Raw genomic sequence first — 22,843 nt, 5'->3', positions numbered from 1 at the left:
GTGATACCAGCGCTGTCTCAGCCCGGGTATCTGCCACCAGCTTCTCGTTTAATATAAGCCCGGTCCGCTAACGGGATTATATAGGATGAGAAACCAACCTGCAGTAGCGTATAACTAGGCCGAAACACGGACGTGGGCATTTGTGATCGAGATACAAGATAGCACAAGATTAAATTATATATACAGTCCTGATCAAAAGTTTAAGACCACTTGAAAAATTCCAAAAAATCTTATTTTACATTGTTGGATCTTAACAAGGTTCCAAGTAGAACTTCAACATGCAACAAGAAGAAATGAGAGAGTGAGACAAAACATTTTTTGAGCATTCAATTAATTGAATATAACGATTAAACTGAAACAGGCTGTTTTTCATCTAATCCACATTTTAGGACCACATGCCTTTAAAAGGCCAAATGTGCAAAGATGTGGATTCATTGTCATTCTCTGTCAGGTAGTCACACGTTGTGATGGCAAAGGCAAAAAAACTCTCCCTTTTTGAACGTGGTCGGGTTGTTGAACTGCATAAGCAGGGTCTCTCACAGCGCGCCATCGCTGCTGAGGTGGGACGCAGGAAGACAGTCATTTGGAATTTCTTAAATGATCCTGAGGGTTATGGAACAAAAAAAGTCAAGTGGAAGACCCAAAAAAATTTCCCCAGCACTGAGCCGGAGGATCCAATTGGCTGTCCGTCAAGACACTGGACGATCCTCGACCCAAATTAAGGCCCTTACTGGTGCTGACTGCAGCCCCATAACCATCAGACGGCATCTGAGACTGAAGGGCTTCAAAAACAAAAAACGTCTTCAAAGACCTCGTCTCCTTGAACGCCACAGAACTGCTCGTTTGGACTTTGAAAGAGAGCACCAAACATGGGACATTCAAAGGTGGAAGAAAGTTTTTTTCTCTGATGAGAAAAAATGTAACCTTGATGGTCCTGATGGTTTCCAACGTTACTGGCATGACAAGCAGATCCCACCTGAGATGTTTTCTACACGCCACAGTGGAGGGGGCGCCATAATGGTCTGGGGGGCTTCTTCCTTCAGTGGAACAATGGAGCTTCAGGAAGTGCAGGGGCGTCAAACGGCCGCTGGCTATGTCCAGATGCTGCAGAGAGCCTTCCTCATGACTGAGGGCCCTCATCTGGGTGGTAACAGGACAACGCTACAGTACACAATGCCCGCAGGACAAGGGACTTCTTCCAGGAGAATAACATCACTCTTTTTGCCCGTCCTGCGTGTTCCCCTGATCTAAATCCAATTGAGAACCTTTGGGGATGGATGGCAAGGGAAGTTTACAAAAATGGACAACAGTTCCAGACAGTAGATGGCCTTCGTGCGGCCGTCTTCACCACTTGGAGAAATGTTCCCACTCACCTCATGGAAACGCTTGCATCAAGCATGCCGAAATGAATTTTGGAAGTGATAAGCAATAACGGCGGAGCTACTCATTACTGAGTTCATGTTTGGAAGTTGGATTTCTGTTTTGGGGGGTTTAGTTTTTTTTTGGGAGGTGTGGTCCTAAACTTTTGATCAGCTAAAAAACAGCCTGTTCCAGTTTATTCGTTATTTTCATTAAATTGAATGCTCAAAAACTGTTTTGTCTCCCTCCCATTTCTTCTTGTTGCATGTTGAAGCTCTACTTGGAACCTTGTTAAGATCCAGTAATGCTAAATGGGATTTTTTGCCATTTTTCAAGTGGTCTTAAACTTTTGATCACAATATACACAGAGAATATATACAGTGGTCTGAGGTTACAGATACAGGTTATATGGGTACAATAGGGTTGAGCAGAGCAAAAGTCAGTTACCGGGTAGATGAAAGTTCTATGATGGTGGAATAGTCCTTAGCTTCAGTCACGTGGGGGCGGTGATGTCAGCGGTTTCCAGGTCTCTCCAAACACATTACACGATGTGACCCCCTTTCAGAGAAAGACACCGCCCTCTGGCTTGCATGGGCTTATGACCTGTAGCCGGCCGCTCCCCTCCCCGCCTATGGGTAGGGTCCACCCCTCCTTCTCTGGTGCTGGGAGCAAATGACCCATAGGGCTCATAGCTCCAGACCAGAATGTCGCAGGAAGATGATTCCGGGCACAATTAATTCGCCTGGGTTCCGGCTACAATTAGAGTCCAAACATGGTACCGGTATTTGGTTTCTGTGGGGAGATATGGATATCTCCTTTCCCTGGCATCTCCCCATCAAACAAAGACCATGGGCACCTACATCGTGGCCACCGGGACACAAATATGTATCCGGTTTGCGCCTGCGATGGCCGGGCAATTCATAATTCCTTATGAAATGTAGGTGCCAACATGTCTGGAAGGTATCCTTGATGCTGGCAAGGGCTGATACCTCCTGCTGGGGAGTTTTCCTGCAGGATTTAGCTTGCCTCCAAACTAGCTGATTGAGGTGTGACCTTCTCCACCTGGGGCCTCCTTGAAGCCTGGACCCCTGGGGCTTACTTCCTTGCCAGCTGACACTCAGATGGCTGAGGGGGGGACTTATTTTGCATGTACACTGCTGAACATGCGAAAAGGTGAATCAAATGACAATCAGGGCTGCCAGTAAATCTTCCTCACACTGACATAGCCGCTCTCCACCCTATATACAGACAGATATATAAAAAAAAATCCATGTGAGGTGGCCGGGGCCGGGAGTGAAGGCACATGCGCGAGAATTTGTGCGCACTCGCTCCCACGAAACCCGGCTATCTCTGCAGCCGGAGGATAGATGATAACTGCGCTTTCGCGGCCACCACTCCTGACATTACAGCAGTGGCCATAACCCCTAAAAAAGAGGAGTTTGGGGTTATAAACATGACAAAATTCAGAGAGAATAATCCTAAAACATAACATTTATTATTATATGCTAAATAAAATCCTAAATAAAGTGTGCAAAAGTTGGTATACAAGGGATGAATAAAGGTGTAGACCACTAGGTAAAGTGGTCCATGGTCACCCCAGTATCAAATATGATTAAAGTGCACGGCGGCACTGAGTAGGTAACCAGTGTGTCCTACCGGTACCCAGGGAAGGTCGTCTGAAGCTTCTCCACACGATGTTTTAGTAGTGGTTCATCCTGTATAGATGGTCGGATGAATCGCAGGGAAAAGAAAGGTAGGTGCAGTCAGACAAATGCATGTAGGGTCCCTATAGTAAACCCTATAGCTGTCTAACCGTAGACCCTGATACTAAAGGTGTGGTAGCAACCTGACCACAGGGCACTCGTCCTTAAAAGGACGACCCCGTCCGGAACCTGTCCCTGGTTCTACAATACTATATGTCCCTATATATGCATAGGCAAATCCCTACATGCACGTTTCGCTGCCGGGACAAAGGGCAGCTCATCAGGGGAGATGATGAAAAGAAAGGCAAGTCAATCCTAGGTAAAGCAGACAAGCCAACAGACCAAAATTGACACAGTCAGTCAAATGGTCATAAGGTGCACAAAGATAATTGGCCCCTTCATGGGCTACCTCATTGGTAGGAGGTTAAAGAGAAATGCAGTATTCAGATGAGAGTGACTGCATATGGGACGCCAACTAACCTGGTGTACCCTCCTTGTTTAAATACACCTTGATTCCCGCCACTGCCGTCGGTAATGAAGGCCAATGAGCGTGCTTATCCGCCTGCACGTGAGCGTAGCGCATGCGCACATCGCGGAATGGAAACGAGGCTTGGGGCGCAGAAAGAGTGCCTGATACAGAACGCACTCCTGCGCATGCGCGAGCTCGCATTGGATATCGCGAGATCGCGGAGGCTGTACAGAACAGCAGAAGAAATGAGAAGCAATTCAAGTGTCGATTACTTCTTAATATTCAGCGAAATACAATCGATCGGACAAACGAGAGTATAGCTGAATATGATGAACCACAATCGGTTCTAATTTAAAGATATTTGCGGCCATTTATCCTATGTTGGATAGGTACAGCTAAAGAATAGAGATACAAACGGGGAGACAGGTCAAAGCAGGTGGTCATGGATGATAAATTAATATCTCATATAGGGTCTTAGTCAGTATTAATTATTGATCTAGAAACTGACACAAAAGAATAGTACTAGCGGGTGATACCCATACAAAATTCATACTAGACATAGATGTGCAAAATGAATTGATAATGACAGGGAGGTGACAGTAAATGCATTAAGGAATGACAGTTGATGCATAAACGTGATGGTTTAATCAGATACCACCCCAAGGACAAGTTGTGACGGTGACAAGACCAAAAAATCATTCTACAGAAAGCAGCTGTAATTCAGCTGCTCGTTAAGGCCATTTGGTGCGACAGTCTTTAGAAGAAATATCCACCGTGACTCACGTTGTAAAATGATCTTGTCCCAGTCACCCCCTCTCTTGGGGGGGCTGACAGCCTCAATACCCATGGCTCTAATGGCCTTGGGGTTGCCTTGGTGTAAATCACAGACATGGCGGGCCACTGGGGTGTCGCGAGGCTTCTCAATATCCAGGAGATGTTCTCCTATGCGTCTACGTAGCTCGCGCTTAGTCTTGCCAATATATTCTTTTTGGCAGATACATGTGATTTTATATATTACACCAACAGTTCTGCATGAGATGAAATCTTTAATGTCAAAACTGCGTTGGAGATTGGTACTGTAAAAGGTTTTTCCCTGGTCTATGTTGCCACAGGCCACACAGCCACTGCATCTGAAACAGCCCACAGGGCGACGACTCAGCCACGTACTTGGTCTAGCTGGAGGTGCAAGATGGCTGTGCACCAATAAGTCCTTAAGGCTTTGGCCTCTTCTAAACGTCACCTGTGGGTGTTCATGCAGTACTTCTCGGACATCTGGATCCATAAGTAGAATAGGCCAGTGTCGTGCCAAAATCTCCCTTGATTCATTGGCAGAGCCGTCAAAAGTAGTAATGAATCTCACCTTCCTGTCACCCTCCTGTCTAGTCTTTGGAGTAAGCAAAGTCTCTCTGGGGGTGTTAGTTGCCCTCTGAAAGGCCCCTCTCAAAACCTTGTCGGGGAAACCCTGGCCCTAAATCTTTGTCTAAGGTCAGCTGCCTGATGTAAATATTCTTCCTCATCAGAGCAGTTTCTGCGTAAACGCAGGTATTGTCCATAGGGTATACCTCTCTTAAGTGGTAGGGGATGGCTACTCTGCCAATGCAGGACCGAGTTGGTGGCCGTGGTCTTGCGAAATACAGTTGTAGCGAGTTCACCATCAGATTTTTTGGAAATGCGGACATCCAGAAAAGGTAGGACACACTGGTTACCTACTCAGTGCCGCCGTGCACTTTAATCATATTTGATACTGGGGTGACCATGGACCACTTTACCTAGTGGTCTACACCTTTATTCATCCCTTGTATACCAACTTTTGCACACTTTATTTAGGATTTTATTTAGCATATAATAATAAATGTTATGTTTTAGGATTATTCTCTCAGAATTTTGCTTATACTCTAGATAATCCAGAGCGCAGACACACCCAGATCTGACCTCTTCATTCACTGATTTTCGGTTATAAACATGACATTTACAGGAGTTACATCCACATTTGAAAATTAAAGTATATTCAAGAAATGTTTACTGGAGGCCAAGGAATGGATATAAAGTGGATTACGGAGGTGAGACAACCCCTTTAAGGAGCCTCCCCAGTGCTTCCTTAATAACGCCCCCTTCCCCCGCTGAGCTCCTCTTACCTGTCCTGGTACGTTGGCAGTCGGAACAGAGAAAGGGGGAAGAGAGTCTGCACTGCTGGGCTGAGGAGAAGATGTCCTCCCGTGTAGCTCTTCTATGGATTGACCTACGCTGGAGTCTAGTCTGCACAGAAGGTGAGTGTGTAACTGTGTAATATATGTGTGTGTATATGTACGTATGCTTATGTAACATGCTATATACAGGAACTGGGAGAGGATATCCTCCCAGGGCTGCCAAAGACTACTCCATCATGGACCCAGGGGTGTTCATAGCCTTTCTGCTACCTGAGGTGAAAACTTAAAAAGGCTGCCCCCCCATGGCAGTTTTTTAACATAACCCCTTTGTCACAATGAAAGCGCTCATTGCCCATGGCCTTTCGGCTGCCCTCTCTTGCCCGTACCTCGTTGCCTCACCTGGCCTCATTGGTGGTGCACCCCTTGCATGCACCATCCTGACGTAGATGAAGAAGATTGATGACCCTCTCCCTATGGTGTGTCTTTGTAATCTACGTGTATACAAGTGTATGTGTGTGTAATATATGTATGCCTGATTGTGTATTCTGTGTGTGTGTGTGTATATATGTATGACCGCTTGTGTAATCTGTGTGTGTATATATGTATGACTGCTTGTGTAATCTGTGTGTATCTATGTATGACTGCTTGTGTAATCTGTGTGTGTATATGTATGACTGCTTGTGTAATCTGTGTGTATATATGTATGACTGCTTGTGTAATCTGTGTGTATCTATGTATGACTGCTTGTGTAATCTGTGTGTATCTATGTATGACTGCTTGTGTAATCTGTGTGTGTGTGTGTGTGTGTAATATATGTATGCCCGATTGTGTATTCTGTGTGTGTGTGTGTGTGTGTGTGTATGTATGACTGCTTGTGTAATCTGTGTGTATATATGTATGACTGCTTGTGTAATCTGTGTGTATATATTTATGACTGCTTGTGTAATCTGTGTGTGTATATATGTATGACTGCTTGTGTAATCTGTGTGTATCTATGTATGACTGCTTGTGTAATCTGTGTGTGTATATGTATGACTGCTTGTGTAATCTGTGTGTATATATGTATGACTGCTTGTGTAATCTGTGTGTATCTATGTATGACTGCTTGTGTAATCTGTGTGTATCTATGTATGACTGCTTGTGTAATCTGTGTGTGTGTGTGTGTGTGTAATATATGTATGCCCGATTGTGTATTCTGTGTGTGTGTGTGTGTGTGTGTATGTATGACTGCTTGTGTAATCTGTGTGTATATATGTATGACTGCTTGTGTAATCTGTGTGTATATATTTATGACTGCTTGTGTAATCTGTGTGTGTATATATGTATGACTGCTTGTGTAATCTGTGTGTATCTATGTATGACTGCTTGTGTAATCTGTGTGTATCTATGTATGACTGCTTGTGTAATCTGTGTGTATCTATGTATGACTGCTTGTGTAATCTGTGTGTGTGTGTGTGTGTGTAATATATGTATGCCCGATTGTGTATTCTGTGTGTGTGTGTGTGTGTGTGTGTGTATGTATGACTGCTTGTGAAATCTATGTGTATATACAGTTGCAAGAAAAAGTATGTGAACCCTTTGGAATGATATGGATTTCTGCACAAATTGGTCATAAAATGTGATCTGATCTTCATCTAAGTCACAACAATAGACAATCACAGTCTGCTTCAACTAATAACACACAAAGAGTTAAATGTTACCATGTTTTTATTGAACACACCATGTAAACATTCACAGTGCAGGTGGAAAAAGTATGTGAACCCTTGGATTTAATAACTGGTTGAACTTCTTTTGGCAGCAATAACTTCAACCAAACGTTTCCTGTAGTTGCAGATCAGACGTGCACAACGGTCCGGAGTAATTCTTGACCATTCCTCTTTACAGAACTGTTTCAGTTCAGCAATATTCTTGGGATGTCTGGTGTGAATCACTTTCTTGAGGTCATGCCACAGCATCTCCATCGGGTTGAGTCAGGACTCTGACTGGGCCATTCCAGAAGGCGTATTTTCTTCTGTTTAAGCCATTCTGTTGTTGATTTACTTCTATGCTTTGGGTCGTTGTCCTGTTGCAATACCCATCTTCTGTTGAGCTTCAGCTGGTGGACAGATGGCCTTAAATTTTCCTGCAAAATGTCTTGATAAACTTGGGAATTCATTTTTCCTTCGATGATAGCAATCCGTCCAGGCCCTGATGCAGCAAAGCAGCCCCAAACCATGATGCCCCCACCACCATACCTCACAGTTGGGATGAGGTTTTGAGGTTGGTGTGCTGTGCCTCTTTTTCTCCACACATAGTGTTGTGTGTTTCTTCCAAACAACTCAACTTTGGTTTCATCTGTTCACAGAATATTTTGCCAGTACTGCTGTGGAACATCCAGGTGCTCTTGTGCAAACTGTAAAAGTGCAGCAATGGTTTTTTGGACAGCAGTGGCTTCCTCTGTGGTGTCCTCCCATGAAATCCATTCTTGTTTAGTGTTTTACGTATCGTAGATTCGCTAACAGGGATGTTATCATATGCCAGAGACTTTTGTAAGTCTTTAGCTGACACTCTAGGATTCTTCTTCACCTCATTGAGCAGTCTGCGCTGTGCTCTTGCAGTCATCTTTACAGGACGGCCACTCCTAGGGAGAGTAGCAGCAGTGTGGAACGTCCTCCATTTATAGACAATTTGTCTTACCGTGGACTGATGAACAGCAAGGCTTTTGGAGATACTTTTATAACCCTTTCCAGCTTTATGCAAGTCAACAATTCTTAATCGTAGGTCTTCTGAGAGCTCTTTTGTGCGAGGCATCATTCACATCAGGCAATGCTTCTTGTGAAAAGCAAACCCAGAACTGGTGTGTGTTCTTTATAGGGCAGCTGTAACCAACACCTCCAATCTCATCTCATTGATTGGACTCCACTTGGTTGACACCTCACTCCAATTAGCTCTTGGAGATGTCATTAGTCTAGGGGTTCACATACTTTTTCTACCTGCACTGTGAATGTTTACATGGTGTGTTCAATACAAACATGGTAACATTTAATTCTTTGTGTGTTATTAGTTTAAGCCGACTGTGATTGTCTATTGTTGAGACTTAGATAAGGATCAGATCACATTTTAGGACCAATTTGTGCAGAAATCCATATCATTCCAAAGGGTTCACATACTTTTTCTTGCAACTGTATGTATGCCCGATTGTGTATTCTGTGTGTGTGTGTATATATGCATGCCTGCTTGTGTAATCTGTGTGTGTAATATATGTATGCCCGATTGTGTAATCTGTGTGTGTATATGTATGACCGCTTGTGTAATCTGTGTGTGTATATGTATGACTGCTTGTGTAATCTGTGTGTGTAATATATGTATGCCCGATTGTGTAATCTGTGTGTGTATATGTATGACCGCTTGTGTAATCTGTGTGTGTATATGTATGACTGCTTGTGTAATCTGTGTGTGTATATGTATGACCGCTTGTGTAATCTGTGTGTGTATATGTATGACTGCTTGTGTAATCTGTGTGTGTATATGTATGACCGCTTGTGTAATCTGTGTGTGTATATGTATGACTGCTTGTGTAATCTGTGTGTATATATTTATGACTGCTTGTGTAATCTGTGTGTGTATATACGTCTGTGCTTGTGTACGGGCTTGTTGACATCTGCTTCAGGGGGTCCGTTGAGGGGCCTCCACTGCAGATTCCATCAAAAAATTTTGTCTGGTAGACTGATGGACCATACTGCCCATGTATCTGTGTGTGTTACATGTATGTATGCCTGTGTCATATATGTGTGTAATGTATGTATGTAATCCTGTGCCATGTATGACTGTACACTACAGTGTAGTCATGTTTTTCAGTCTTGTTTTTGACTTTTTGGATGCCTATGTGACATATTTTGTGTATTTATGCTGTTGTCACCACTAGGGCGCGGTGGGGGCGACCATCGACCCGGCAAATTCAGCAGAGGGACTATGAAATACGCTGGTGGTCTTTGATTAATGACCCCCGATATGTTTATGTAATTTGTCTGGCTGAGGTCACATGTACGGCCATTTTTGGTTTCTTGTCATATGATGGACTCCTATTGGCTTTATAGAGTCCACCACAGTTCCATCAGTCTGACGAGAAGAAAAACTCTGCATGCTGCGCTATGTTTCCCATCAGATATGACCCATATGGAGATTTTTGACGATGTCGGCAGCGCAGGTGTGAACACGCGTAAATCTCCAGATAAGGACTGTGTAGTCAAAATGTGTGTCCGGGTGGACGCTGTAGTCACGGTGGTTGTAGTGATGAGTCCTTGCGTGTGACACCCTCAGTCATCAGATCAGTCAGTCAGTCAGATCATGCCCTCGGTGAAGCCTAGTCTCACAGTCAGATGATGACTTTACTTTGTATACCTACCGCTGTCATGGGTTGAATAATAACATTTTTGGAGTATCTGGGGGGGACGGGGGACGCTGTCAAAAATCTGCAGAAAAAAAACAGCATGCTGTGGATTTCAAATCTGCTGCGTGCCTATTATGTTGTGGAAGTGCTGTGGATTTAAACGACAGATTTCACCCCTAACCGGGGTAAAAATGAATGTTAGACATCACATAGGATATGACAATCTCCGTCTAACAAAGCTACAACCGGCCCTGCACCTCACACGGATCCAGAGATCTCCACATTCACTGCTCCATTTTCTCTGCTAGATTTATTTCGAACTGACAGCTCAGGGTCTGTGTCCTTTCTGCTGCTGCTATATCCCTATCACAACTGGGGATGTGTCCTTTCTGCTGCTGCTATATCCCTATCACAACTGGGGATGTGTCCTTTCTGCTGCTGCTATATCCCTATCACAACTGGGGATGTGTCCTTTCTGCTGCTGCTATATCCCTATCACAACTGGGGTGTGTCCTTTCTGCTGCTGCTATATCCCTATCCCAACTGGGGATGTGTCCTTTCTGCTGCTGCTATATCCCTATCACAACTGGGGATGTGTCCTTTCTGCTGCATCGATCTCTCCCATTATGAACAGCAATTAGCTCTTGTAGCCGCCTCAGTCTTCGACTGTATTGCCATTATAATACAGGCCAAAGCACAACAGGAGAGAAATTATAATGGAGCGAGTACCAGAGGAGGGACATCATAATGCTGGACGGACACTACTGGAGATATTATATTACAGGGGGTATTAAAATACAAGGGGCACTACAGTGGGGGCATTATAAAACAGGGAGTACTACAAGGAGAAATTATAACACGGGGCATTATGATGCAGAGGGCATACAAGTGGGGGCATTATGAAGCAGGGGGCATACAAGTGGGGGCATTATAATACATGGGGAACTATGGGAGAGACATTATAATACAGGCCAGAAGCACTAAGTGGGGGGGGGGGGGGGACATTCACATTTGTTATGTAAAAGCTTATTAATGCAAGTGGGGCATTGCCATCGCTACGCTCAGTTTTCTCCACCAGTCGCGCCCCCCACTCCGCGCTGCTGACCACTGCCCCATCTCTGGCATTGGTGCCCATGCACTACATGGTTGGGGATCACTGGGTGCAAATATTGACTGTTCTGTGTCTTATGCATTACAGACGATGGTGGACGTCTTGATAAGAACATGTCCTATTATTGTCTGCATTACGGACGAGGATAGTACTGTTCTATGAAGGGCCAGCTGTTCCATTCCGCAAAATACAGAATGCACACGGATGTCATCCGTATTTTTTGCGGTTCAGTTTATTGCAGACCGCAAAATACATACTGTCGTGTGCATGAGCCCTTACAGTACATTGAAGAGTCCTACATGTCTGGCCAGAACTCCTGCTTTTAGGTGGCAGAAGTCAATGGTCGGGTTGTTGGTATGGTTGGTGTTAAGCCTGTCCAAGGATCTCCTCATGACATAGAACTGAGACGACTGTCTGTGGCCAAGGAGTATCGGCACAAGGGGATTGCTAGAAGGCTTTGCACACACGTCATTGACTTTGGCCGTCAATGTGGATATGAACGTGTGACTTGAAATACATCAAACATGCAACATGCAGCTTATAATCTCTATCCGAACGTGGGCTTTAGGAAAGCTAAATCCAAGCCGGTCACAGGTCCAATCGGAAGACTGGCAGATGTGCCACCTATTACACGTATGATATTAGGACATAACTTGTGTCCAGAATGTTCTAAGTAAGTTGCATTACTGAAATGAATGAACTTTTGCACAATATTCATATTTTTTTTGTTTCACCTGTAGATTCTGTGTAATGATGTGCCTTGTAATGTAGTACCCATCCCCCATTGTGCTGATAATGCCACATTCCTGAGTGAAGACACACGCGTGCTGCACACTGGAGGAGGGGTTAAAAGGTTTAAACTCTGTGACACACATACATTCGGGGGACTCCACCTAGAACTTCATTCTAGGTAGGATGTAAGTATTGATTTGCCCTATCTCTTCTACACCCTGGGTTGTCGGCCATGTGCTATAACGTGGTAGACAGCCATGTGTTATAACACCTCACCCCATAATATTGCATAATTGGGCTAGTGATATATTTACTTTTTATTATTCTTATATGTAATCACACTTAGTGAATATATTTATTCACTTAGCCTGCATAAGCTTATTAATTCTTAAACTTTTGAATTCACGTTACATTACATGAAGTATTGTTCCACAGGAAAAGGCTTGCTTGGGAGACCGGAAAGCCCATGCAGCTTTAGGACACCACACTTTGGCATTCACCCTGTTCCAGTTAAGGGCAGAAATAGGGGCAGTAAAGTGGAAAAGTGAGGAATTAATTGTCTGTAATGATTGGCAAAGTGTGGCATGTATTTGTATTCATCCTCCGTACTCTGATACCCCTAAATAAAATCCAGTGTGACCAATCACCTTCAGAAGTTACCTCAGTAGTAAATAGAGTCCATCTGTGTGTATTGTCTTCTAAGTATAACTCCAGCTGTTCTGTGAAGGCCTCATAGGTTTCTTAGAAAACATTGGTGATGAAACATCAAGAAAGCCAAAGAACACACCAGACAGGTCAGGGATAAAGTTGTGGAGAAGTGTAAAGCAGGGTGAGGTTATAAAATAATATCCCAAGTTCTGAACATCTCACGGAGCACTGTTCAATCAATCATCTGAAAATGGAAGAAGTATGGCACAACTGCAAACCTACCAACACATGGCCGTCCACCTAAACTGACCACCCAAAAGGAGAGCACTAATTAGAGAAGCAGCCAAGAGGCCCATAGTCACTGTGGAGGAGCTGCAGAGATCCACAGCTAAGGTGGGAGAATCTGTCCTCAGGACAATTATTAGTCATGTACTAAAAAAATCTGGCCTTTATGGAACAGTGGTAAGAAGAAAGACATTTCTGAAAGTAAGCCATAAGAAGTCCCATTTGCAGTTTAACACAAGCCATGTAGAGGACACAGCAAACATATAGAAAAAGGTGATCTGGTCAGATGAGACCAAAGGTGAACTTTTTGGCCTAAATGCAAAATGCTATGCGTGGCAGAAACCTAACCCTGCACACACCATCCCCACCATGATACATGGTGGTGGCAGCATCATGCTGCGGGGATGCTTTTCAGAACGGACAGGGAAGCTGGTCAGAGTAGATGGGAAGATGGATGGAGCTAAATGCAGGATAATCCTAGAGGAAAGCCTGGTAGAGGCTGCAAAAGACTTGAGACTTGGGCAGAGGTCATCTTCCAGCAGTACAACAACCCTCAACATCCAGCCAAAGCTATGGAATGGTTTAGATCAAAGCATCTTCATGTGTTAGAATAGCCCAGTCACAGTCCAGACCTAAATCCGAATGAGAATCTGTGGCAAGACTGGAAAATTGCTCTTCACAGACGCTCTCCATCCAATCTGACTGAGCATGAGCTATTATGCAAAAAGGAATGGGCAAAGATTTCAGCTTCTGGATGTACAATGCCGGTGGAGACATACCCCAAAAGACCTGCAGCTGTAGTTGCAGTGAAAGGTGGTCCTACAAAGTATTGACTCAGGGGGCCTGAATACATATGCACGCCACACTGTCCAGATTTTTATTTGTTAAACATTTTGAAAACCATGTATCATTTTCTTTTCACTTCACACAGACTTGTACTTTGTGTTGGTCGATTAGATAAAAATTCGATAAAATACAAGTTTGTGGGTGTAACGTAAAAAAATATGGGAAAAGTTAAAGGGGTATGAATACTTTTTCAAAGCACTGTAAACAGCATTTCTCTTTACACAGTCACGTTAATGCAGGAAGTTTCCTGATAAGCTAGAGTCCAGGAAAGCCTACACAGAAAACCAAATCTCACCATAGGACACAGGAGGTGATAAGTTTGGAGAGAGCTTGTCTTCACCCTGGGTCATCTCCCCGACTGATCCTAGGTTCTGGAGTTTCCTGTCTTGAGAGGGCAGGTGTGCAAATAGTGTGCTTTGGCTCCGCAAAACAAGCAATAAGTCTTACTGTGTCTATGCAGACTTTCCTCCTCAGATAATTGGACCATGTCCAGTGGCATAGGTTCAGGATCAGGAGATGCAGAAGATAAAGGACTCTTATAGGTGGGTGCCAACCTAGGGACTCTCCTCTTACAAACAGATTACCTCTTACATCCCCTGGGGGGGTCTGACCACTGGGCTCACTCTATCCACCTGCTCAGACTTCGGCCTGCTTGACAGCTTGGCCCGTCCTCCTGTGCCTGTAGGCATGCCTGATCCTTCTTCCTCCTAAAAGGCCTACGTGTCTGACCTATAGACACAGGAGGAAAGCCTACCTGGAAAGCAGGTCACAGTCTGCGCAGAGGGGCAGAGCAAGCCCGGTGGCCTGCCCAGAGGATGGCAGCAGGAGGCATGTCTGGCCTGCAGTGGCCCCAACTACTTCCCTATTGTCCTGGCTTTTTGACAGATCTGTGATGCAGCGGAGCCGCCGATGCCGGTGTAAATTTGGCCTTATTTATATGCATAATACTAGGGAGGGATTAGGGAGGGTGATCAGCGCTGGCGGCTCAATATAACAGGTAGAGGGGTTGTGCACTTTCTGTTGAACTTTCCACTGTATATCGTCTCAGTGGTTTCCCCAGCTCTTTATTTCGAGGCCCCTCTCCTGTCTGTGTAGGCATTAGTCCTGGCAGTCTCCACGTCCGTAGGAATGTAGATAGCATCAGTCATGTAACCGCGTGGCTGCTTCCCTGGCTGCCCACCGCCTTCATCCACTGCAGATCCCTTGTGTATGATAAAGTATATTTAGATAAGCAAAGCTAGGAGCCAGACCTGTGAGGGAGGGCTCCTGATGACTAGGCCTATAAGAAGCAAAGCCTTTCCCAGGAAAACACCAGTCCTGGAACTGGAGAAGAGTAACTACCCCGAGAGAAGGAGAAGAGATATCTTCAGAAGGTTTACAATCATGTCAGTAAGATACTGCTCATTTATGACATTCAGACTTTACTGCTGTGAGACTTGGAGACAGACTGGCCACCCATATCTAAAATCTCCACCCTCATCTCGGGAACTGCAGGAAGAAACAGTAAGAATGGATTTACAGTACAGACCAAAAGTTTGGACACACCTTCTCATTCAAAGAGTTTTCTTTATTTTCATGACTATGAAGGCATCAAAACTATGAATTAACACATGTGGAATTATATACATAACAAACAAGTGTGAAACAACTGAAAATATGTCATATTCTAGGTTCTTCAAAGTAGCCACCTTTTGCTTTGATTACTGCTTTGCACACTCTTGGCATTCTCTTGATGAGCTTCAAGAGGTAGTCGAGCGTCCGCAGTAGAGTCTCCTCAGTAGAATGTCTGCAGTAGAGTGTCCGCATAGAGGTAGTAGAGCGTCCGCAGTACTCTACTATTGCGGATGCTCTACTGTGGACACTCTACTGAGGACGCTCTACTGTGGACACTCTGAGGACGCTCTACTGCAGACACACTACTGCGGATGCTCTACTGTGGACACTCTACTGCGGATGCTCTACTGTGGACACTCTACTGTGGACACTCTACTGCGGACACTCTACTGTGGACACTCTATTGAGGAGGCTGTACTGCGGATGCTCTATTGCGGATGCTCTACTGAGGACGCTCTACTGTGGACACTCTACTGTGGACACTCTATTGAGAACGCTCTACTGCGGATGCTCTATTGCGGACGGACTACTGAGGACTCTACTGTGGACGCTCTACTGCAGACACTCTACTGTGGACCCTCTATTGAGGACGCTCTACTGCGAATGCTCTACTCAGGACACTATATGCGGACACTCTACTGCAGACATTCTACTGAGGAGACTCTACTGCGGACGCTTTACTACAGACACTCTACTGAGGACACTCTACTGCAGATGTTCTCCGGCGGATCCTCTACTGTGGACTCTCTACTGCGGACGCTACACAATTGAGTGATTTCCATATGTAATGCGACAGCCATTTTAACAACTTGCCCCCTGTCCGCTTGTACCCAACTATCTCCACCAGTCCCACATGGAGTGACAGACATACACTGCTCCATTCGAACAGAGAGCATGGGCCCTTGTAATTGGCGGGGGCCCCAGCGGTCAGATCCCCACTGATCATGCACTTATTCCCTGTCCTATTGTCATGAGACAGCCCCTTTAATGTCTTTTCTATTCACCGTTTCTTCTCTTACTGCCTCTCATGTTGGTATTTTGTGTTTGGTTTTGAACACATTTTTAGAAGTTTTTTTCCTAGATGGATCTTCTGATTGGGTCAGAAGATCTATGTCACAACCAGACAGCTGAGAAGCTCTGACAGAAACCGTTCAGAACCTCCTCCTTGAGTTTTCTTTGTTTTGGTTTCAGTTCCTCATCTCGTTAGCCTATCTCAGCTGTCATGCAGTTGGACTGATTGCTTCCCTTTAAATTCCTCCCCATAATGCAGTAGTGTGCGGCTTATACAACTTCCTGGAGTGTGTGTGCATGCTGTTTCTATTTCTCAGTCCTCTGCAAGATAAGTGCTGTTCCTTTGTTTGTGATTTTCTGTCTGCTGGATTTCAGGAGACCCTGACTCCCTCCGTGTCTAGTGTAGGGAGCCGGTGGTCGTGTCCCCTCACTATTGTAGGGTCTTCAGGTATTAGATAGCCGAGGTACGTGGATATGCGCCCATCCACCTTTGGGGTGTTCGCATAGGCTGAGCAGTCAGGGAGAGTGGCAGGTCTCATGCAGGGGTCTCCCTTTTGTTCCTTAGTTGTGGATCCAGTGAGTCATTGATTATATTGCATTGTCTTGTTTCCTGTACACCATCCGTCACAATCTACTTTGAAGAACCTAGAATATGACATATTTTCAGTTGTTTCACACTTGTTTGTTATGTATATAATTCCACATGTGTTAATTTATAGTTTTGATGCCTTCATAGTCATGAAAATAAATAAAACTCTTTGAATGAGAAGGTGTGTCCAAACTTTTGGTCTGTACTGTATATGCCCGTAGTTACTTGGAGAGACGGAAAAGTGTATAAGAGAGCGAGGCGACTACTAACACCAACAGACGCGCTACCTATGCAACACCATTGAGGAAAAAAATGATTTGTAAAATATCTCTGAACTGTGCCTTTGCTGCTACTTATACTACAACCCTCAACATCAATTTTAGTGAATTTTATTGCAATCTACAAGCCCATTCATTGTCTCCATCCAATGCCCAGAGAGTGCCAGTGTAAGGGCAGCCACCGTGAGCAACTTTTAACACTCCGTGCCACCACTACCACTCCCATCCTCCTTATGCCAGCACTCCCCCTGCGGGATACTTCTAAAGCTCCAATGGAACAAAGCTTATGACCTGAGAAACTTGTTGATTCCCCTACAGGGATCATTGTTTCCCCTGAGGAGACTGATTGATGGACTCCTGTTAGATTGCAGATATCTTATGTTTATGGCCAGTTTAAGACTTCGATCTGGAAGACGGTCTGAGGGTCAGCAGCTTCCAGTGGAGAAGAAACTGGTGCACCCCACTGATGGCTTCAGGTCGGGGTCCTGGAGTGGAGAAGGCCTGAGACACTGGCTTGTTGTCTGATTCGTCAGTACTATTTTCATGATAGAAGGTTCCAGTAACCAACTCTGGTCTCCGTCTCATATCAGTTCCATTAAGAAGTTCAGTGATTTAAAGGGGCTCTCCTCCCTAACGAAGACTTTAACTGTTCGCTTGTAATTCACCTTTTGCAACTTTTACAAAGTCAGATTGAATGTTTCTGTATTCAGGAGCGTCTTTGATGTGATGGTTTTATTCTTCATGCTGTCCTGGAAAATATTGTGTCCTGGGAAGAAACTTCTTCACATCGGTGACACCTACAGGTGACTACCAGCATGGCACAGGCTGCACACAAGCTGTATACTGATTACTTTTATGTGTGGCTGTAAGTAGTCCCCTCCGTGTAGATGTGATCTGGGGTCATTGCTCAGGAACTGAAGTTCTACAAGACATTTGAAGTCCTGAAGTGCTACTGTGGACGCTCTACTGAAGACACACTACTGAGGACGCTCTACTGCAGACACACTACTGCGGATGCTCTACTGTGGACACTCTACTGCGGATGCTCTACTGTGGACACTCTACTGTGGACACTCTACTGAAGACACACTACTGAGGACGCTCTACTGCAGACACACTACTGCGGATGCTCTACTGTGGACACTCTACTGCGGACACTCTACTGTGGACACTCTATTGAGGAGGCTGTACTGCGGATGCTCTATTGCGGATGCTCTACTGTGGACACTCTACTGAGGACGCACTACTGTGGACACTCTACTGCGGACACTCTACTGTGGACACTCTATTGAGAACACTCTACTGCGGATGCTCTATTGTGGACGCACTACTGAGGACTCTACTGTGGACGCTCTACTGCAGACACTCTACTGTGGACCCTCTATTGAGGACGCTCTACTGCGGGCTCTACTCAGGACACTCTATGCGGACGCTCTACTGCAGACATTCTACTGAGGAAACTCTACTGCGGACGCTCTACTACAGACACTCTACTGAGGACACTCTACTGCAGATGTTCTCCGGCGGATCCTCTACTGTGGACGCTCTACTGCGGACGCTACACAATTGAGTGATTTCCATATGTAATGCGACAGCCATTTTAACAACTTGCCCCCTGTCCGCTTGTACCCAACTATCTCCACCAGTCCCACATGGAGTGACAGACATACACCGCTCCATTCGAACAGAGAGCATGGGCCCTTGTGATTGGTGGGGACCCCAGCGGTCAGATCCCCACTGATCATGCACTTATTCCCTGTCCTATTGTCATGAGACAGCCCCTTTAATGTCTTTTCTATTCACTGTTTCTTCTCTTACTGCCTCTCATGTTGGTACTTTGTGTTCGGTTTTGAACACCTTTTTAGAAGTTTTGTTCCTAGATGGATCGTCTGATTGGGTCTGACGCCCACATGGTGTCTCAAAGTTGCATGAAGGTGCTCACGACTGTGATTGTGTCATGTCAGCTCGCAGGAAATCTATGAGGCTAGTGTAAATATTGTCCTGGATACCTGAGGGGAATATGTACCTGGTGGTTTGGGTTAAGGGGGTAAAAGCCACCACTACTCCCCTCACTTTTTCCACTGTCCCACGTGTTGGAAATTAACCCTTCACCTCCATCGATGACATTATACTGGAGCCTTCAGCTGTGGAGGTGGAGTCAGGAAGGTTCTAGAGGTCACTATGATAAGGAACGCACCGTGACTGCTCATTGTCTGCAGGACGAGTCGGGAGAAGATGTCACCTCCACCGCAGGTCGGTCTCACAACCCCCCCCCACACTCCGGACCGGACTCTACCCCTCTGATGTGGGCTGCCGGCCATGAAGGACACAGTCCTCCTCGTAATTATTTCTGAAAAGGCTGGGTGACAACAGAAGGGCTGCCACAACACCTCCTCACCCAGCTTTCCAGGCTCCTGACACTATGTATTATATAAGATACATGATAGCCACAGTCTCTTTTCAGGGCTCGAGGAAAGCAGGACCATCCTGGAAGGGCAGTAATGGTGGTGACAAGAACTGCTGTTAGAAAGCCCCCTACTTATTTGGTCCTCACCTTAGTCAGGCTCCTCCTCCTTAGCGTGGCCCCTCCCACAGTTCGAGGCTCCTCCCCACAGTCCATATGCCACTGGTTCCTGATAATCTTTGGTTATTTGTAGTTTATAATTATTCTGTCTTTGCTGTAATAGAGCCTCCCAGCATGGCCAGAGCTGCGGTGGTGGGCATACTTACCTGTCACGGCCTATGGTGTACGCTGTGACACTGTTGACACACTTGCGGTTGCCCGCGGCAACGTGTTGCTGTGAGAGCATGCGGTGGCAGTGTCTCGGCCTTCTGGGTGATTGCCGTGACATGGTTGCCACGCATGCTGTTGCCGGTGGTAACATGTGGTTTAGAATGCTTGTGTGTGCACTTCCCCTTTAAGTTGTCTGGTGCTGTAAGGGTTAACTCCCTGACTGGGTGTGGTCACTTGGCTTATATCTTCTGTGGTTTCCTGGCTGGAGTCAGTTGTACTTCAGCTGTGGTTGGTGCTGGAGCTCTGCTCCAGTCCAGGGTGTTCCATCTCTCCAGTGAGGGCCACCCTTGTGGTCATCTATGTTATCCCGATGTCTCCAGTGATGTCTTCCTTATGTCTCCTCCATTCTCCCTACCTTACCTGTGGTTATGTTTGGTGTGGGTATATGTTCTGGGGTGGTTGTTCGTCTAGTTGTTATTCAGTGTCGGGTCAGTGTTTGGTGTATTATTCTGTCCGGCATGGATGCTAGATGTTCCCCTGTTTGTCTGTCGTGGCCTCCGGAAGGGGGTCTCATGGTTTACTGGAGGGGTGAACCAAATGTCAAGTCTGTGAGCTGTTGCTGGAGTGCTGGTTCCTGTGTGTCAGTACATACTGCATCTGTTTGGTGTTTGGATTGCAGTATGTTTTTATGGGTTCCAGTTTACCTTGGTGTGGTCTTCTGTTTTGTCGTCCAGCAGCTGCCAGGGGTAAGTTACCATGCCTTCCTGGGTTCTAGGTTCAGTGGTTATCCCCGCCACTGGAAACTTACCTGCTGTTCCACTTGGCATTTCTCTGCAACTAGGCCGGTTGAGACTCCTGTTCATCCGAGTCGTGGAAGAACAGGTCGTCTCTCCCCTGCTCCTATGTGAGGGATTATCAGGGCGACTCAGGGTCCTAGGTATCCTGGGTATGAGCCGTCCTACTATCCAGGTCTGCTCATACGGTGAGGAGTTAGGGCGGGGATTAGGGACTCTTTAGGAGGTGACCTGCTCCATGATTCTGGTATCCTGGCCTAGCTGCTTCCGCATTATACCTGACATTGTATGGTGGGGGTTTCCCCCCACTTCCCACCGTGACATTACCTGATCCCCACATCTTGCCTCCAGCTCCATTGCTTCCCCTTGTGCACCATTGGTCCCAAAGCTACCCGCATCAACATCCTGTTTGACACGGGTCATGTGACACCTGGGTGAAATCCAGAGGTCATGTGACCTGTATCAAACTGGATGTTGACACGGGTAGCTATGGACCAGCAGCACAAAATGGGAAGCGATAGAGCTGGAATCCAGCAGTGGGGATCAGGCAAGTATCCTCACCACTGCGGACCAGCCACGTTGAGGGGTTTGAAAAACAGCTCAAGAAAGCTGGACAACCCCTTTAATAGAGAAAAGCTGCAGTATAAAGCTTTGGGGATGGAGGAAGGGTTATTACAGACACATAAATATACAAAAGTGATTCGGTAAGTAATAATGTTATAGACTATATGTAGTGGGAGTTCTTCATACTGAGTCGTGGTAGGACTTGTACAGACTTTGCTCATGTATGAGATTAGAGATGATAGAAGCCTCATTATCACAACCAAGATTATGAACGGCCCCTGTAATGTGCGCGAACGTCCTGACCACAGTTAATGATTGACCCCAGGCTCTGCTCTCATATGTATATCCACATTTTTTCTGTCAGACAGGACTCATCTCTTCAGGTCAATCTATTAAATCCTTCTTGTTACCCTTGAATTATCAAGTTCCTTGTACTGACTGTTCTGTGTCTTATGCATTATTACAGACGATGGCGAACGTTTTGATAAGAACTTACAAGAACAGAGACTATGACGTCGTACTTGAGATATTTGCCCGGGGGATAATGGACTACCTCCCCAGTACCAGCATGTATCTGCTGGGGCTTCATCAGGTTCATGTGATTATCCTTGTGTCGTTTATCACCTTCTACTTGGTCTTCAGCTCTTTCCTTGTGTCTTCGTTAGGTGTGGTGGCCCTTTTGGCTGGAGCTCGCCTTCTTCTTGAATTTTTCTTTCATAAGATTATAAAGAAGGCCCACAAGTTGGACTTACAGAACATAGAAGAGTCCTACATGTCTGGGCAGAACTCCTGCTTTTGGGTGGCAGAAGTCAATGGTCGGGTTGTTGGTATGGTTGGTGTCAAACCTGTCCAAGGATCTCCTCATGAAGTGGAACTGAGACGACTGTCTGTGGCCAAGGAGCACCGGCACAAGGGGATTGCTAGAAGGCTTTGCATGCACGTCATTGACTATGCCCATCAACGTGGATATGAACACGTGACTTTAAATACCTCGACCATACAACATGCGGCTCATAAGCTCTACCTGAAATTGGGGTTTAGAAAAACAAAATCCAAGCCGGTGTCAGACCCATTTGGAAGACTGGTAGATGTGACTGTCACCTATTACACGTATGATATAAAGTCATAACTTGTACCCCCAAATTTCTAGGAACAGCGAATGCTGTGAATACATGATCTTTTGACTCGTTTTCTAGATCTTGGTGTTTATATGTTCTGATTTTATATGGACAGAAACTTGTACTGGGCTTTGACCTTTCTGTAACTAGAGATGAGCTCTTGGGGTATGTTCACATTGCAGGTTTGAAAGAAGCTAAGCCTTGGATTCTGCCATTAATTTACAATGTGCACTGTCACACATCCACCCACTGATTCACCCCTTCCAATCTCATGGAAATTGCAAGGCATGTCAATGCTTGTGTGAAGGTTCTCGATCATCCAGGTCATGGTATATCAGTAGTAATAAGTCAAACCAACTGGACTTTTATTTTGTTCCTTGAAGACACCTGTCACGGTGGGGAGTGGGGGAAACTCCCCACCGTACAATGTCACCTCTTATAGCTTCCCTAAAATAGTCCTAGTCTCCTGGCT

The 22,843-nt window shown here is 45.5% G+C and overlaps 1 protein-coding gene across 1 annotated transcript; it reads left to right on the top strand.

The window, feature by feature from the left end:
* Window positions 1-5,492: 5,492 nt before the first annotated feature.
* On the top strand, window positions 5,493-22,408 carry LOC120990545 (probable N-acetyltransferase camello). Its single transcript, XM_040419426.1, has 2 exons — window positions 5,493-5,798; window positions 21,720-22,408. The coding sequence occupies exon 2, from the start codon at window positions 21,723-21,725 to the stop codon at window positions 22,380-22,382; it is 660 nt and encodes a 219-aa protein (XP_040275360.1). The 5' UTR covers window positions 5,493-5,798; window positions 21,720-21,722; the 3' UTR covers window positions 22,383-22,408.
* Window positions 22,409-22,843: the final 435 nt, after the last annotated feature.

This window comes from Bufo bufo, chromosome 2 (genome assembly GCF_905171765.1).
Source record: "Bufo bufo chromosome 2, aBufBuf1.1, whole genome shotgun sequence".
In the NCBI taxonomy this organism is placed as follows: Eukaryota; Metazoa; Chordata; class Amphibia; order Anura; family Bufonidae; genus Bufo; species Bufo bufo.
The sequence above is the reverse complement of the archived record's forward strand: the minus strand, read 5'-3'. Positions and strand labels throughout refer to the sequence as shown.